Genomic DNA, 17,956 nt, shown 5'->3' on the forward strand with positions numbered 1-17,956 from the left:
ATCAGACAATGGCGATCTGGTTTGAGAACTAAATATTTGTATTTACCTAAGTAGAACACAGGCTGACTGAAGAACAGATGCATCAATAGGCATCAACTTCGCTTTACCAGCGTGGAGTACTTGGCCCTTACTAAAGTTATGAGCATTAACATTGGCAGGTCACATTCTGATATTAAAATCCAGAAGTATATCAATATTAGTACAAAACAGACTGGGCTCTTGACCTTTAATTCTAAGAAAATTAGAGAAATTTCAACATCTCTGACAGTAAATTCTTCATGTGTTACAATGAGCCAGTATATCACACACTTTCAGTTGAAATTCTGGTTTTAGTAATATTAAAAAAGACATGAGAGTCAAACTTTGGTAAAGTATTTTTCCATTTTTATTTAGCTTTCTTCTAGGTAAGTGAGCATAGTTTTAAATAATTTATAATTTTGCAATGATAAATCATATCAGAGCATGCACGCACACAAAAATTTCAATTCTCCCATAAATGGTCTTAAAGAGAGGTTCTGAATTAGCTTTGTGTTGGTTAGTAACCACTCCATAGCTAGTCATTACCATATATACTCATGTATAAGCCAAGTTTTTTGGCATATTTTTTATGCAGTTTTTGTGGGAAAATTAGGTGCCTCAGCTGATAGTCGGGTCAGCTTACACTCTAGTATATACAGTACATAAGATACTATTGAAAAGCTAAGTGAGTTTTGATTGATCTTAATCTTTCCACGTAAAAGCTACACTTAAAAAAAAGGAGCTTCTAAGGTTTTCTAACGAAGGTATTAAGTCTGCATCGATTAAGTAATGGGCTAATCACATGTATTTAAATAACCACCCAAAGGTCTAAAGGATCCTGAACTACCTTGCACGCCTTTGTCAATTATACCACTGCAAGTTGGCAGAGGAAAGCTTTCACAGGTTGCACGTGTTAAAAATCCCATTGCTGGAGAGGGTCCGATTTTAACTAGTGTTCGTGCAACTCCTCAGAGGTCTTCTAGGAGCTACTTCACAAAGCAGGGCTGAAAAATTTGTAATGCAATTTTGAAAGCCCATAACCCCAACTTTCAAATACCCTCCCCCTACCTTCCAGTGATTAAAGTGAAGTCGACATTCATTTCCATTGTACAATCGAGTGGAGAAGAACATAAAGTGCATGAGGGGGTACTATCTGCCTGTCATTTATTCCCAGGATGACTTCCCTTCCACAGCTTCTTCTATGGACATGAAACCCGTACACCACTTGCTACACTAAATTCTGATCCCTAATAGTGTCTGACCCCTGAATTAGCAATTGTTTTGTCTCGCTGCTGTACTCACTGAGCACAGGGTCTGGTACATGTTAAATGTTCAACAAACGCCTGCTGATCAATGAGTGAACTACACAATGAAGCCAGATGTTTTACCCAAACATTACAGTAAGTATTTCATTACTTAAAACAACATTGTTATTTGTCTGTTAATAATATCCCTCCCTAATGGGCGCAAAGAAAAACTAGCAATCACAGCCTGTATCTAACACCCATACATTCACTGTCATGTGCATTTATGCTCATGTACAGTGCACAATGTATGATTTCACTAGTCACCGTTACTACAGAGTACACAACAGTATTGAAAATGGCTTAGCACCAAATGGCAATTCCTAAGAAATATGCCTTATGAAATATCAATAGTACAATCATAGTTAATTAAAGAATTTTTTTATCGAAGCTTATCTCCACTTTCAAATCAGGCCTTTTTCTTGCTAGATTTATCTACTTTTTTATTCCAATTTTCTTTTGAAACAGAAAAAAAAGTCATAAAGCAATATGTTCTCTAGTTTAATACATATACTTCTTCCTGATTTATGTTCTTAAAGGCTAAATTCATTACAGTGACTTCTGTTAGAAATTATATTTCCAGCTTCCAGGAACAATCTATAACAAAGAAATGAGGCTTTCAGGAAGTGAAAACTGACATCTGGAATTTGAGGGTAAAATCACCCATATATCATGCTTTCCACCAACAAAATCAGAGGATGTTGTGTATTATCATATTCTGTATTTTGAAAGTGTATAAACTCTCACTAACTAGTTAATTCTGTTTCTTCTTTACAGAAATAATGTTTCCAATTATTTGAATTTTTTAATGAGGATTTCTTAATTAATGGTATTGGATTTAGTGTTATTTTACCATCAAATTCCTTATGCCTTAGATAAGCAACCATTGAAACAATAGTTCCATCACCAAGTATTAATGTAACTCTGTCAGTGATTTCAGGAAGCACACATTCAGAATGGACTTGCAGATGCTCAGGAGCCTCTTATGAAACCCAACAAACCTGAAAAGATGCAATTGGACCTCAAAAGGGCCAGTTATTAGTTTATATTAAGCCAAAATTAGGAAACTCTTCCACTGTTGACATTTTCATGTTCTTAATTTCTCAATCAAATAATCAACCTGTAATTTAAAAGAAAAAAAATCAATGCTAGTTCTGATAACCTTTATCAGATAATTCCACTGGCATCCCGATTAAAATAAGCCACAACAAAAGAGCTTAGTTACTCTATATTACATACTGACAGGCTGTTACCTATCCACCTTGAATATTCATTTTTAAAATTCAGTTAAAACCAAACCAAACTCACTCTGACTGAGAACTGCCCTGTGGATTGCTGAGGCTATAAATCCTTAAGGAAACAGGAAGCCTTACCTTTCTCCCTTGGAGCAGCTGATGGTTTTGAACTGCTAACCTAGTGGCTTGCAGCTCACGGCATAGCCCATTCTGCCACCAGAGTGCCTATTAAAGTTTTAAAAAGGAAACTAGTCTTCCCTTTATATCAATTCGGAGAGCTTTTCCTCAATCATTTGATATAATATGGAACATTATATAAAATATTGTGGAATAAATATCAATATGTTAATTTCTTTAGTCTTACAATATAAACACTGACCAAGTCCAAGGTTTAAGAAGAGTTCAGATTCCCAGTATAAACCACTAGCAAAATCTTGTAATTTTGTTTTTTTTCCAATTTAAAAATATGTTAGTCTTTTGTATAAGATAACAGTTTAAAAACATTACAGAAATGTACCGTATATATTCAAGTATAAGCCAACCCGCATATCAGCCAAAGCACCTAATTTTGCCACAAAAGCTGCATAAAAAATTGGCTGATATATCTTATGAAACACATCGCATCTTTAGTACTTTTTAAAATTTGAATTAGGTAGCACACTGGATTTAGAGAGACAATACCAGCTAGTCTACAGAATTTCTCATTTTCAAGTAAATGAGTGCTCACATACACATATAAGCATATTAAGTATGTATGCAAATATATGTAAGCACACATATGTATGAAAATATATAAATGGTCAACAAATGCCAGCTGAATCACACATACATATCTCTTAAAAATATGTGTGCATATTATTTTTCAGCTAAAGAAAAGCCAAGTTAAAAAGAGGGGTATGTCTAAAACATGTTTCTAGAAATCAGATGTTTGTTAGCTTCATCTACCATGTATTAGGAGCCCTGGTGGCACTGTCAGGTAAGCATTGCACTGCAGATCTGAACACCAGCCTCTCAGAGGGCGAAAGATAAACACTTTCTTCTCCTGTAAGGGTTTCCACTAGGGTATTTGGTTTGGGGTTACTATGAATAGAATATCACCAAGAATAAACTAATGGTAAAGAAATATAATTGGATGGGTTCTGATATATAGCAACTATATATCCCCTCAGCATCATGAGTAAAAAGGAACCTTGTCAATTACTGGTCACGAAGCCCTCCTGAGGCTTGACTGTCAAGCATAGGCCATGTTTCTGGTAAATTCTATCCACTTTTGCCTCGGCAAAGCAAAATTCTCAATTTTATTGTACACACATAGCTTCAATCTCAGATCTGGGAGTCGGTGTTACCAATACAGAACTCACGACGGTGCTAGAGCTGTCAGAAACCAGACACACTCCTCTTCTGCGAGGCTGACGTGGGTGTTTGCTGTAGAAGCAGCAGGTGATATTTCTTACGTTCTTGCTGTTTCTATTAAATGTTATACAGGTTAACTATCTCATCCATCTCCTTATTATCCTTATCATGTAAGTATTTTTATCCAGATGAACATAGCATCTAAGGAACTTGAGCCTTAAAAATTGTAATTAACTTGAACCTGGTACCTCAATTAAATAGTAGACCAGGAATTTAAATCTACATACAACTTCAAAGTCTCTATCACATCCCCTGCTTGCAACAGGAAGACGTGGCCATAGCTCTTCTTCCCACCTGGAAAAGTCCGTAAATTAAAACTATTATCTGGATATATGCAAACAATATGCTAAAATAGTTGATCAGTCTATAAAAGCACTAAGTACATACTGTTGTCAAATAAAATCTAAACCAAAAAGGACATTTTACATACATTTGTATGCTGACACAACAATAACACTTACTGTTATAAACCAGTAGGAATTGACTCTATAAACCAATTTTGATATGAAGCCAAGCTGATTCACTGGTGCTAGAACATGAAGGTGTAAGTGGGAAATGGAACAGAATGGCGGCATATGGAAACCCATCCTGAAACAGAAAGGTTAATTTACATTGATATGTCTTCTAAAATTGATTAAACCTATTTTTCATGCCGAAACACACAAATGTTAAAGACATTCAACAGTATTAGTTTTCTTTATACACCAGAGAGCCACAATTCTTCTTCCTTTCCAGCGAAGCTCACAGTAACTCTTCACCAAGAAAGAAGGCCTTACCAGCAGAGTATGACGGTCAGTACAGTAATTCAGGAGTCTGGGTTGCCACTCGGTCATAGTGCTTCAGTTCTCATCATGTAAAGCTTTCATTCTTTTCAGATTAGGTTCCTACAATGAATCTTTAAATGACTGGATTAAGTAGAAATGTTCACTCCCTCCACAACGTGGCCAGTAGATGGTGCTCTTTCTCCCTACTGCTAATAAAGGGACCATCCATTTCCTTACCAACCAACAAGGGTTTCAGTAGTGAAAAGAATTATATGACCATAAAAAAGCTCTCATTATTGCATAAGTATCTGTTAATACTTGAAATAAATTTTGTGCTAATTCTAATTTTTAATTAAAATATTTAAAAGAGATTCACTTTAAATATTTAAGACAAAAATGATTTGAAATCTTAAAATTCAATTTATTAACAGTTTGTCAAGTCCATCTACTTTGAGTGGAGCAAGAATACCTGTGCTGCTTCTAGCCAAAGCTTCTCAAACACCACTACTCTTTGTCATGAGCACGCTTGCTTTGTGCCTCAGTCTCAGAGGACTGTCGGAGCATGAGTTACACTCAGTGAACACGGCTCTTCCAACCCTACTCCTATGCGCTATAGAATTCTGCATTTCATTCGCCCGTGGCTGTGGTCCCTTTCTGAAGTGCATTATTTGCTAACAGGACTGGGATGAGACTGAGATCAAACCTTAGGGGAGGATGGGAATCGGACCACAATGCTTAATGGTCATGTTAGTTACTGTAACTCACATTGGGTGTAAGAAATTACCATATATACTACAGCAGTGAGGATCCGCCCATCTTGTCACACGTATACCCCAGATCCCTTCTCTTCCTATTGTGTGTATGTCCCTAGACCACTCCCTCTCACTGTTGTATAACCTATAGTGCAACCCCTTCCTGTGACGTATGTCTTTGCCTGTAATTAGTGGGCTTGCAGGCCCCCAAAGGTATATAGGCCTGGCTTAGCAAGAGAGTCTCTCCTCTCTTGTGCTCTCACTCTCTTGGCTCCCCCTCTCCTCTCCCTTCCCCTGTTCCCTTGTTCCCTTGCCCTCCTGCCCTTCCCCCTCTCTCCAGGTGGAACATCTAGCAGGGGCTGAGGTGAGCATGCTACCATGAAATGTGTCTGACTCCACTTTTATCTCTCATGCTCTCGATGACTTTAATATAATATACTTATACATCTCAACCGTACAATTGGGCTTGCTGAGTCCGTGATTAGTGCTGAGGGGCTTGCCCCCCACTCAAACCACACACAACAGTTTGCTGGAAGTAACCTCCATAGACTCCCGCCTTCGTCCCTTCCGGCAAAGTCATCTATCTTTCAAAACAAGAACGCTGCTCACATTCATTAAAACAGTTGACAAATTGACCGTTACGTGCTTTTGCATACTCTGACAATCATTCAATCATTAAGTCAGCAGATAATGGCCTCAAAGTTAATTGCATGCTAGACATCTGAGTATGTATATACAATCACGTTTTTCTTTGAAAATGCAATTTACACAGAGTTCTATAAGAATGCATGCAAAAATAAATAATTTTTTAAGTGCATGCTATGTTTCACTGCTTTTACCCTGGTTGGGCCGTTGTTGACATGCTGGGCTGCTGATGAAAAGGTGAGCAGGTCTAAGGGTTGCTCACTCTCTAGGAGAAAGACATCGCACTCTGCTTCTAGAAGGACGCACAGCCTTGGACACCCTGCGAACCAATCCTACTCTGTCCCATGGGATTGCTGCGCGTCAGACCAGTTTGAGGGCAGAGAGCACACCCAGTGAAGGAGGCCTGCTGGTGCAGAGGCTAAGCACTCAGCTAACTGAAAGGCTGGGAGTTCAAATCCACCAGTTGCCCTGAAGGAGACAGGTGTGACAGTCGGTGAGTCAAAGCCCACTCGTTACAGCAACCATACAGTAGCTCTGAGGCTATAAGTCTCTATGGCAGCTGGTGGCCTCATGTTTCTCCAGCTGAGCCCTGGTGTGACTGAACACCAACTTTGCAACTGACGGCCAGCACCTATCCAACGGTGCCAGGACAGCAGACAGCAAGCAGAGTCGCAGGGCAGTTCGAGCAGTCCAACAGGATTACGCTGTGTCCGACTCTGCCTGACGGCACACAACAACCCACTGTCTATGCCTGTCTGCCACCAGTCAGTGAAGATGACTCAACAACGTCACTACAAGAGGAAAAGGACCGCTGTTTCTTAAATTTATACTACAAATGAATTAATTGTCACTTTTAGGAAACCTGTTTCAACCAGGAACTCTGTCACCTTTCCTTCCATTCTCCAATTAAGAAATAAAGTGGCATAAAAACCAATCACGTACAAAAGATTTATATCTGAAGGTATACATACCTTGCATTTTTCAAGTCAGTGAAATTATTCCTTTCCAGGATGGCTTTTCCAGCAGCTACCATGTTCTCAACTGCAAAACAGGAAAGAAACTCCAGGTACCATTTACACCAGAGGAGCTACTGGGAGAAACGACCCTCACTGCCATCACGCTGATGCCCACTCACAGCATCACGTGGGACAGCGCAGAACTGCGGTTTCTGACACCAACTCTTGTCGAGAGCAGAAAGACTCATCTTGCTCCCACAGAAGATAATGGATCTAACTTGCTCACCTTGTGGTTAGCACCCCAATGCTTAAGTTCACTAACTTGCAACTAATCTTAATTCATCGGGTCCTAATAAAACATCATAACAAAAAATAGTTAAACATTTAAGTACACATTCAATAGCCTAAATCACTGCAAGGACTGGTTATCAACATCTAAAACAAAGGTTCAAATTCAGCCAACATGGCAAAATCACAGTCTGAAAAGGTCACATTTGGACAGCTGTTATGGACTCTTTATACTTGACTCTACTGAGTGCTAATTCTGATCATAAGCTGGTCAAGTAAATAAAGACGGTGTGAATGATAGGAAAGCTTTGCACTCATTTTTGAGTTCAAAGGAGGGGTGTGCTATCACTTCAAGTGAGCAGCCTGGATTGGCCAAGCAGCTGTTCCATATTGCATATGCCTTAGCATCTTTGTTGTCTCAGTGCTTCACGGCTTTGGGATGGAATAAGCCTCCCCGATGGAAAAATGTTGCTAACATAGCATCTTCACAGAACAATGCCAGATCTTAAGTCCTTGATTTTTGAATGGGGCAATCCTGTGTTGAAACAGAGAGAGGATCGTTGTTACATTAACCATGTGCATCACGGCTCCTGTTCACTTCTCCAAGGCAGCTGGAGTCAGGAGACTCCAATGAAGAAGCCACTACTATTTGGCCAATAAAGACCTCTCAACTGCCTGCGAGCCAAACTGTAATACATATTGTTTTCTTTTTAACAAACTCCCAGGATCACAAATATGAAGTACAAATGACCAGTTTTATGTCCCTTTTTTAAAAAAAAAGAAAGGGCAAGTGACTATTTAAAGCAAAAGTCAAAAGACTGCTAAGGACTTACACAGCAGGTAGGTGAAAGTAGAATGAACTTTACTGCAGAGTTTCTTATGTTTTACACGATTTGGTACAATATTAACTCTAAGTAGATCTTGAAGATTGAGATACTTATTATAATCACTCCAGAGCAACCACAAAACTAAAAAATGTGAAGAGTAGCTAAAACTGCAATATATAAATCAAAATAGAATACTATGATTTGATTAACCACAAAAAAGGCAGTAAAGAAATAAGGCAACAAAAAGCATATGGAACAAATTGAAAACAAATAGCAAGATGATAAATATAAGTCCAACTATATCAATACTTTTATTAAGAAAGCAATGCCAACAATAGGCTGCCTCAAATCTTTAAATAGAAATATTCGGTTTGATTGAAAGTAAAAGGGCACCATGTGTGTCTTTGGTACCACAAGAGACAGGCAATGCAAAAGGCGAGCATGAGAAAACTGGAATAGCTAAATCAGCATCGCACATAGCAGACTCAAGAAGTAACCGCAGGAAGAGACTGTTCACGCTGGAAGAAAGCGAGCTGAGTCACCGAGTAACGTAGCAATTACTCACTTCACAGCAAATTCAAAATACATGGACCCAAACACTTATTTTAGTGGCATCTACTCTTAATTCCGCTTTTTATTTTATCTGATCTGCTTGTCTCTTTCTAGTGTAAGTGTAATCTTAGATCATTGACTTTAAATATCCCTTTTATGGCTTTTAAAGCTATACTTTTCTCTCTAAGCATTGTTCAGCTGCATCTCACAAACTGATATGCTGTATTTTATTACCATTAACTCAAAGTCATGTTTAATTACCCTGACAATTTATTCCTTGACCAATGTACTTAGAAGTAATGCAGACTTGTGGTTAACTTTAGAATATTTACAGCCACTCTTGGTGCACTGATTCACTGGCAGGTTGGTGGTTCAAATCCATCAACTACTCCATGTCAGAAAGATACGGGGAAAATAAAGAGAGAGATGGCAACCTGCTTTCCTAACGATTCATAACTTGAGAAATTTGGCAGGGCAGTTCTATGCTGTCCGACAGGACTGCACTGAGTTGAAAGGACTCTGCAGTCAGAGGCTTAAGTTTAAAGGTTGCTATTTTTCAAAGTCAATTCCATTATCATTGGAGAACTTATTCTACAAATTTTCAGTCATTTAAAATTTATTAAGTTTTATTTGTTGTCCAAAATATGGTCCCTCGATGGGAAAAGCCCTCGCTCTGAGGTGAAGCTCCACAAAAGTCACTCCAGCCACTGTGCTTGTTAAAGCTACTGAACTTACTCATATCTTTACTATCCTCCCATCTTGCATATCATATAAAAATTATAGGGATAATGCAATCACAAATTATATTATTCTAAATTATTGTTTCCTTTAAATTATCCACATTTAATTTGCACCAGTTCAAACAAAAAAATAGTTACAACAGGCGCTTTTCTCCGGAAACCCATCTCTACCGTAAAGATACTAGAAAACTTCCTCAAGAGTGAAAGGATAATCTCTAAAAATAAATACAAAAAAGAAAACAATTATTTTTAAAAGAGAAAATACTAGAGGATTGCAATCACAGGTAAATTTAAATTGGACCCAATGTCTCTAAGTTCAAAAGCTACCCTCATGTTGTAAATCAAATATGCCCTACAATGTACTGATTGAGCTTCTGGTGACCAAGGAGCTTCCAGTATCCAGAAACAATGCTAAAGCTGATCATTCTGTAGCCAACACAGTCATAAGCGACACATCCATGCTGTACATTAAAAAAGGTTATCTTATTTTTAGTCAAAAGAAAAAAATCTGTCCCCGTTTAATCTACATTCTAGGCTGTCTTGGAGTCCTGTCCACACAAAGCACTGACCCTGGTAAAAGTTATCAAAGGAGACTTGAAACTGTATTGACCTAATCACCTAATATTCTCTACTTGTTCTCTAGGTCCAATATCCATTGCAATGCATACACAAACTCACAGACAAAATTCTTTTTTTTCTATGAATCATTTTATTGGGGGCTTTTACGGCTCTTATAACAATCCACACATCAACTGAATCAAGCACATTTGTACATAAGCTGCCATCATCATTTTCAGGACATTTTCTTTCTACTTGAGCCCTTGGTGTCAGCTCCTCTTTATCCCTCCCTGCACCCCTGTCCCAAAATAGATGATGTAAGGATTTCCTAAGGAAGTTAAGAAGTCTTTTTTTTTTCACTTTAAGATATCATTTTATTAACACACTTTAGGCCAAGTGTTCTCCTTAGTTTTGGGGGTTTTTTTGGGGGGGGGGGGTTGAGAAAAATACTTCCAATTCTAAATAGACAGTAAAATTTTCACTGACTGAAACTATGTGTGTTTCCTTGTTTCTTCTTTTGGGGGGGTGGGGTGGTGGGACTTGGTTCACTGAGGCCATACTGCAAATACAAACGCTTATCTTGAGTTTACAAATAACACTGAAAACAGAAGTCTTAATGCCAGTGAGAAATGCTCAGGGTTGAGTTATCAGGACAAGTTACAAAGTCTTTCAGGTCTGCTAACAAACGTCCAACGGGGTTTATCACTCCACTGGGAGCCTCGACTTGAAGGCTAAATCTGAGGGGGTCAGCAAAGCCCAGCTCCCTGAGTCAAGTGCCCAGAGGCACCCACACTGCCAGGCGGCCTCCTGCACAAAAGCCCTCAGCTTGCCTTGCCCGGGGTAGGAAGTGCCCCCTCTGCCACTGCTCCTCTGATACATGGCAGTCTTTCAGGGAGAGCCTGTTCACTGGCTTTTGTTTGTCACTGCTGCAAATTAAATGTACATAAATTAAATAATATATTTTGTGATTGTATTCTACTTGCAGTTTTTAATGTGATGGATTTGCTTCAGAGTAATCCAGTATGGTAAAAGGTTAACATATAAGGTTGTCCAAAAATTAATAAATGTTAAAGTTGGAAGATTAATACATGCGGATTATATTTCTTAAAAATATCGACGTATATTTGATTCTTTTCATAATAAGTTTTAAAGCCTTTTTCCTTATTCATAATTACAAACTTTGCTTTAGAACTCTTCACTGCACTCACTACGCCACTTCCAGATACCCTGGCCTTGCAGAACACTGCCGTCCTTACCCACTTCCAGATAACCTGGCCTTGCAGAACACTGCCGTCCTTACCCACTTCCAGATAACCTGGCCTTGCAGCACACTGCCGTCCTTACCCACTTCCAGATAACCTGGCCTTGCAGAACACTGCCGTCCTTACCCACTTCCAGATAACCTGGCCTTGCAGAACACTGCCGTCCTTACCCACTTCCAGATAACCTGGCCTTGCAGAACACTGCCGTCCTTACCCACTTCCAGATAACCTGGCCTTGCAGAACACTGCCGTCCTTACCCACTTCCAGATAACCTGGCCTTGCAGAACACTGCCGTCCTTACCCACTTCCAGATAACCTGGCCTTGTAGCACACTGCCGTCCTTACCCACTTCCAGATAACCTGGCCATGCAGCACACTGCCGTCCTTACCCACTTCCAGATAACCTGGCCTTGCAGAACACTGCCGTCCTTACCCACTTCCAGATAACCTGGCCTTGCAGCACACTGCCGTCCTTACCCACTTCCAGATAACCTGGCCTTGCAGAACACTGCCGTCCTTACCCACTTCCAGATAACCTGGCCTTGCAGAACACTGCCGTCCTTACCCACTTCCAGATAACCTGGCCTTGCAGAACACTGCCGTCCTTACCCACTTCCAGATAACCTGGCCTTGCAGAACACTGCCGTCCTTACCCACTTCCAGATAACCTGGCCTTGCAGCACACTGCCGTCCTTACCCACTTCCAGATAACCTGGCCTTGCAGAACACTGCCGTCCTTACCCACTTCCAGATAACCTGGCCTTGCAGAACACTGCCGTCCTTACCCACTTCCAGATAACCTGGCCTTGCAGAACACTGCCGTCCTTACCCACTTCCAGATAACCTGGCCTTGCAGAACACTGCCGTCCTTACCCACTTCCAGATAACCTGGCCTTGCAGAACACTGCCGTCCTTACCCACTTCCAGATAACCTGGCCTTGCAGAACACTGCCGTCCTTACCCAACTGTAGGTGCGCCTTCTCTAGATCTCTGCAGTTTCCAATATGCTTCTTGGGCACCACAAGATAATGATGAGGTGCTGCTGGTTTGATATCTTTGAAGCAAACTAGGTCTTCATTCTAAAGGGGAGAAAAAAGAGTATTTGGTATTCAATGAATGTTTAGATGAATTTCCTGGTGGTGTTCGGTCTGGCATGATGTACACATCACAAATTCCGGTCTGGGAGGGAATGGTTTATATTTTACATGGCGTTCTAATGGGACAATGGTTAATGTGTTTGGCTGCTAATCGAAAGTTCACCGGCTTGAATCCCCTAGCCACTCAGAGGGAGAATAGAGCTGGTATTCGGATCTCATAAAGATTACAGCCGAGGGCGCCCTCCAGGGCAGGTCCACTCTTGCCTCATAGGGTTGCTAGGAGTTGGAACTGACTCAATGGCAAACAACAAGTTTTACCTAAGCACCACTATTTTGTGATGATTACTGTCTTTAAAGACAAGCTTTAGCTTCCTTGGTAGACTCATTGATTCCAAGTTCATTTATTGAAGTTCACTAAAACTTTTCATTATTAACATTCATTTTATTTCATTTTGTTTCTTTATCCCTAAAGTTTTTTTTTCACTTTAAGTATATACTTTTAAGGGTTTGACTTCAGAATCATAACAAGACTGATATTATTTTACACTCAACTTTTTCCCAAAATGACTTGTACCTCATTGTAACAAGAGCATTGAGATAGTTAGTTTTTTGTGCCAACCTGGCCGATAAACACATGTGGGGTTAATTGAAGGGTGGAGGGATAAATGGCTCGGTGAGCCTCGCCTTTCTAGTTCTCGGGTCTCTTGCTTTGTGATGGTCGCATCAGGGTGCAGCTGCCTTAGCCAGTTCCCTGCTTCAACCGGCAAGGCTCACTTCCTGCAAGACATCCCCAAGGAAAAGCCACATGGACTTACCCTGATGCAGCCCTGGGTGCTGGAGCAGCCATGTGGAAACCCCTGCCAGCGCTGAGATGCTTACATTCATTGATTCGGCTTTCCTCCTGTAGTCGGCATCATAGCGTGTGTTTTGTGAGATGGAGGAGGACTTTGTGGATTGGTGTTGGACATATGGGTTAATGGGTATTAATGTTGAACTTGTGGGCTTGGTCAGCACTGGGTTGGGATGTTTTCTTGAGATGCACTTAACCTTTATATAAAACTCTCTTATACATGAGTTTCTGTGGATTTGTTTCTCTAAAGTCCCCAGCCTAACACAATCACCTCGCATACACTGATCTAATGCAGACATATTAAACAGTTGGAAGAATTATATAGATACTACTCTTCTTCGTGGCTGCTTGCCATTTGGTAGCATTTAAAAGCCTTCTCAGCGCTAACAGACTCCAGAATATTATAGTGTAAAGTGCCCAATGCATTTGATGGAAGATGCCAGCTTACGATCTTACATGACTCCAATTCCAGTCAATACAGTAGCTCTTGGAGGGGTCAGGGGCTATTGACACAGAGGCATAAAGAGTCCAAAACGGTCCATTTCCAGTTCCATGTCTCACCTTGTGAAGATAACCCTAGCCAGAATCTTGGAAGCCACCCTTGACTGCTCCCTCCTTTCTTCCTCTTTCTGTCACATTAGTTTTTGTTGTTAAGTGCCATCTGATTCTATTCAACATACTGTGACCCCATATGCATTAGAAAGAAATACTGCTTGGTCCTACTCCATCCTCACAAGTATTGGAGTTAGCGCATTGTTTCAACTACAATGCCAACCCATCTATCTCTCTGAGAGTCTTCCTTTTTATCACTGACACGCTACTAAGCATACTATCCTCTACCAGAGACTGGTCCCTCTGACAAGATGTCCAAAGGACGTGAGACCAAGTCACCACCCTTCTTCTAAGGAGCAGGCTGGATCGACTTCTTCCAAGACAGGTGAGTTCATTCGCCTGGCAGACCAAGGCATATTTGTTGTTCTCTGCCTACCCCATAATGCAAATTCACCCATCCTCTTCAGTCTTCCAAATTAATTGCCCAGCTTTTGCATGCATATGAGGCCACTGAAAATTGACTTGGGTAGGAGAGGCCTTAGTCCTGAAAGAGACATCTCTGATTTTGAATACTTCAAAGAGAACTTTGGCAAGCAATTGGGCCAGTGCAATGCTTCATTTGCTTTCCTGACCACTGCTTCCATAAGCCTTGATTAAGGACTCAGAAAATATCCTTGACAACCACAATCTTTTCCCTGCTTATCATGACGTTGCTTAAGATTTGGGTTGTCTTTATAATGAGATGTAATCCATACTGAAGGCAGTATGAAGTCTCTGATTTTCATTAGTGCTTCAACTCCTCTGTTTTTAGCAAGTAAGGTTGATTAATCCATGTATCACTATTTGTTCATGAGATTTACATTCTTGGCCATGACTTTTCCATAATTCTCATGATACGCACACTCAAGAAGCATCTTTGCATGATCAGTGAAATACAGGTAAACATCACCAATACCTTCACTGCAGTTTGAACTTCTTTCTATACCATTGATTACTTAGAAAATGCTAAGGTTAAAAATCAAGCAATTCTTTTTGTTACCTTCACTGCGTATATTCTTGTGACTTTTGATGCTTCTTGTGTGGCTCGACAGTTTTCCACAGAGCCCTTCAATACTACAACTCAAGGACTGATTTTTCCTTTAGTTCGTTCAGCTAGAGAAATGCCAATCATATTCTTCTTTGGTTTTCTGACCCCAGAACTTTGCACATTTTTTAATAAAGTAATAGTAACTACAACTAATTTATCCATTCACTGTACTTATTTAATCTGTATGCTGAGCACATGATTCAAGAAGCTGGATTATTGAGGAACTGGCAGCCAGAGGAAGGTTTATTAATCTGCAATATGCAGAAGACACGACCTTACTTGCTAAAAGCGAGGACTTGACGCACTTAATGAAAATAAAAGCCGCAACCTTCAGGGCAGACTGCAACTCAATGCAAAGAAACAAAAGTCCTCACAACTGGCCCAATAGGTAACCATCACAATAAATGTGGGGGCGGGGGATGGAAGCTGACAAGGATTTCATTTTGTTTGGATCCACAGTCAATGCTCTTGTACTGGGTGAATCCGCTGCACACTTCTTTCAAGTGCTGAAGAGCAAGAATATGACTTCGAGGACTGACTTGTGCCTGTATGTGAGAGGTGGACAATGAATAAGGAAGTGCACAGAAGGGCCGATGCACTTGAATTATAAGAAGATTGCAAGAACCACGGACAGCCAGAAGAACAAACATGTGTGTCTCAGAAGACATACAGTCAGAATGCTCTTCCTTAGAAGCACAGGTGTGAGGCTTTGTCTCAAGTACTGAGCATGTGATCCAGAGTCCAGTCCCTGGCAAGGGACAGCGTGCTTGGTAAGAGCCTAGAGCCAGGGGTCCTCAAACTTTTTAAACAGGGGCCAGTTCACTGTCCCCCAGGCCCGTTGGAGGGCCGGATTATAGTTAAAAAAAAAACTATGAACAAATCCCTATGCACACTGCACATATCTTACTTTGAAGTAAAAAAACAAACGGGCAAAAACACTTAGCGGGCTGCATGTGGCCCGCGGGTTGTAGTTTGAGGACGGCTGGGACGGTCAATAAAAATGTACAAGTTTCTCTCACAGATGGACTGACACAGTGACTTCAACAACGGGCTCAAATATAGCCATTTGCGAAGGTGGTGCAGGGCCAGGTGATGTTTGCTTCTGTCGTACACAGGGTGAATTTCATTTGGAACTGCTTCGCAGCACTAACAATAACAACACGGCCGATGCAATCTTTGGGGCTAATTCAAAAGACGTTTTTAAAAGCTGTCTTTAAAGACAAGTTAAACCAGAAGAACTGGGTTAAGTCTTCGTTCTCTTCAAAGTTCAAAATGTCACAACTGTAGAATTGCAACATTCAGTAGATAGAGACACTGGTTGGGCCTGAGCCCCACTCCTCCCTGCCTCGGGCAATCGAATCGCTTTTTCACCCTCACCATTATTAGGTATTCACTCGTTTTCTCCAGAGCATTGACCTCCGAGGATGCAGTATTTCAAAATGGTGTCTCAGGAAGGTGGGCGCATCGGTCAGCAAATGCTATATCCTCCCACCAACCCGTCCTTCTTCGGGGCTTACTCCAGCAGCGCAAGGGCCCGGGCAGTGACTGGTCACTGCTACTTACGTGACCTCCGCGTGGTAGAAACACCTCTGTCCCCTGCCACGCACACGGGGACACCTATCACGCACACGGGACACCTGCCACGCACACGGGGACACCTGCCACGCACACGGGACACCTGCAGGAAGTCGCAGGCCCAGCTTCTGTCCTCGCTGCTCCCACGCCCTCGGGGTGCTCCAGGGGGAGCCCCGGACCCTCCCCACCCGTCCGCAGCGCCCAGGGGCTGGCAGGGCCCCGTCCGGCTCACACACACCCCTCGCGGGGCCCCGAAGAGCGGCCTCCAGCGCAGCCCACCTCGCAGGGCAGAAGTTCGGTGCTGGGCTCCTGCCCCCGCGCGATGCGGCAGAACACGCACTTGCTGTCGCAGTCCGCGGGCGCCGGGGACTCTGCGGCGGCCGCTGCCGGCTGCGTCGGGGACCTGGTCGGCTTTGCAGCCGCCGCCGTCTCCTGGGTGAGGTCCGGCTGGGTACCGTGGCGACCGGCTTCCTCCGCCATCGCACCGGCTGTCGCCCAGAGCCCAGGCCTCGCGAGGCCGTCGGGACGCCGCCGGGAGCCCGCCTCCCGCACCGCCCACCTTTCACCTCAAGGCGTCGCCCCTCGCCAGTTGCTGGACTGGAGTCCTTGGGCGCATGCGCTGCTCCCGGCCGCGCGGAGAGGGAGGGCGACCTGGGGTTCGGCCACCAGGCCGGTGAGCACTAGGGGGCGCAGCTGGGCGGAGTCAGCGCGCCAGGCGAAATCGTTCCCCCACCCGCGCCTGCGCCTCCGGGATCGAACGCAGGAGCGCGCCGTGACGTCGAAACGCGCCGCGCGTTCTGGTGACGTCACCTCGCCCCCCCCCACCGGCGCCGGCATGAGTGGAATCTGTTGAGTGTTTCCAACGCCCACTTAAAATATTCCGCAATTTGAAATTCCAAATGCCCCAGTAGAGCATACTCTCGGATTAAAACAGAAATAGTTAAAAGTGTGTTCTTAAAATTAAGAGAATGAGTTGTTAGGTGCTTTGTGTGCATTTTCTGTCTTAAGCAAAACGTCCTGAACTTCACATCTTACTGTTGACTTTTTTGTATTAATGGCATCAGCTAGATAACATAGCGGCCTCACTTATCTCACATTCTTCTTACAAAGATTACAGTCTGAAATATTCCAGAAATTCATTGTTGATGCCTCATGACTGACGAGTGCAATAAACTAGATGTCTTGATTATCCTATGCTCCTACCCAAACCCTTCAGGAACCTGTGCCTACAGAGAAAGTACTCAATCCTTGGCTTGATATTCATTATAAATGAAAATTTTCATAACACTTGGCACTTGCTGAGCACCTCAATTGTGCTGTGTATTTCTCTCATTGTCCAAACAATTAGTAAGGTTAGTGTTATCTTTACTACAAGATGCTAAACTTTTACTGAATATATTGCAAATACTTGCTTCTATAATGCCCAGTGGGGTCGCATTGGGCTGCTGCCCCTCAGTTGCCCATTCTCTGCAGACAGATG

General features: G+C 42.1%; 1 protein-coding gene across 1 annotated transcript; it reads right to left on the reverse strand.

Moving 5' to 3' along the window:
• Nucleotides 1–362: 362 nt before the first annotated feature.
• HINT3 (histidine triad nucleotide binding protein 3) lies at nucleotides 363–17,055 on the reverse strand. Its single transcript, XM_075554594.1, has 5 exons — nucleotides 16,756–17,055; nucleotides 12,277–12,394; nucleotides 7,103–7,172; nucleotides 4,432–4,558; nucleotides 363–2,442 (listed from the first exon to the last, which is right to left on the reverse strand). Exons 1-5 carry the CDS (start codon nucleotides 16,954–16,956, stop codon nucleotides 2,410–2,412), a joined length of 549 nt encoding a protein of 182 aa, XP_075410709.1. The 5' UTR covers nucleotides 16,957–17,055; the 3' UTR covers nucleotides 363–2,409.
• Nucleotides 17,056–17,956: the final 901 nt, after the last annotated feature.

Source organism: Tenrec ecaudatus, chromosome 7 (assembly GCF_050624435.1).
Source record: "Tenrec ecaudatus isolate mTenEca1 chromosome 7, mTenEca1.hap1, whole genome shotgun sequence".
Classification (NCBI taxonomy): domain Eukaryota; kingdom Metazoa; phylum Chordata; class Mammalia; order Afrosoricida; family Tenrecidae; genus Tenrec; species Tenrec ecaudatus.

Coding starts and splice junctions, on each gene's coding strand:
- HINT3 (XM_075554594.1), bottom strand. CDS start 16,956: ATGGCGGAGGAAGCCGGTCGCCACGGTACCCAGCCGGACCTCACCCAG. Junction 4,559..7,102: donor ACTGACTTGAAAAATGCAAG/GTATGTATACCT, acceptor TTTCTGTTTCAG/GATGGGTTTCCATATGCCGC. Junction 2,443..4,431: donor ATTCCTACTGGTTTATAACA/GTAAGTGTTATT, acceptor TTTAAATTACAG/GTTGATTATTTGATTGAGAA.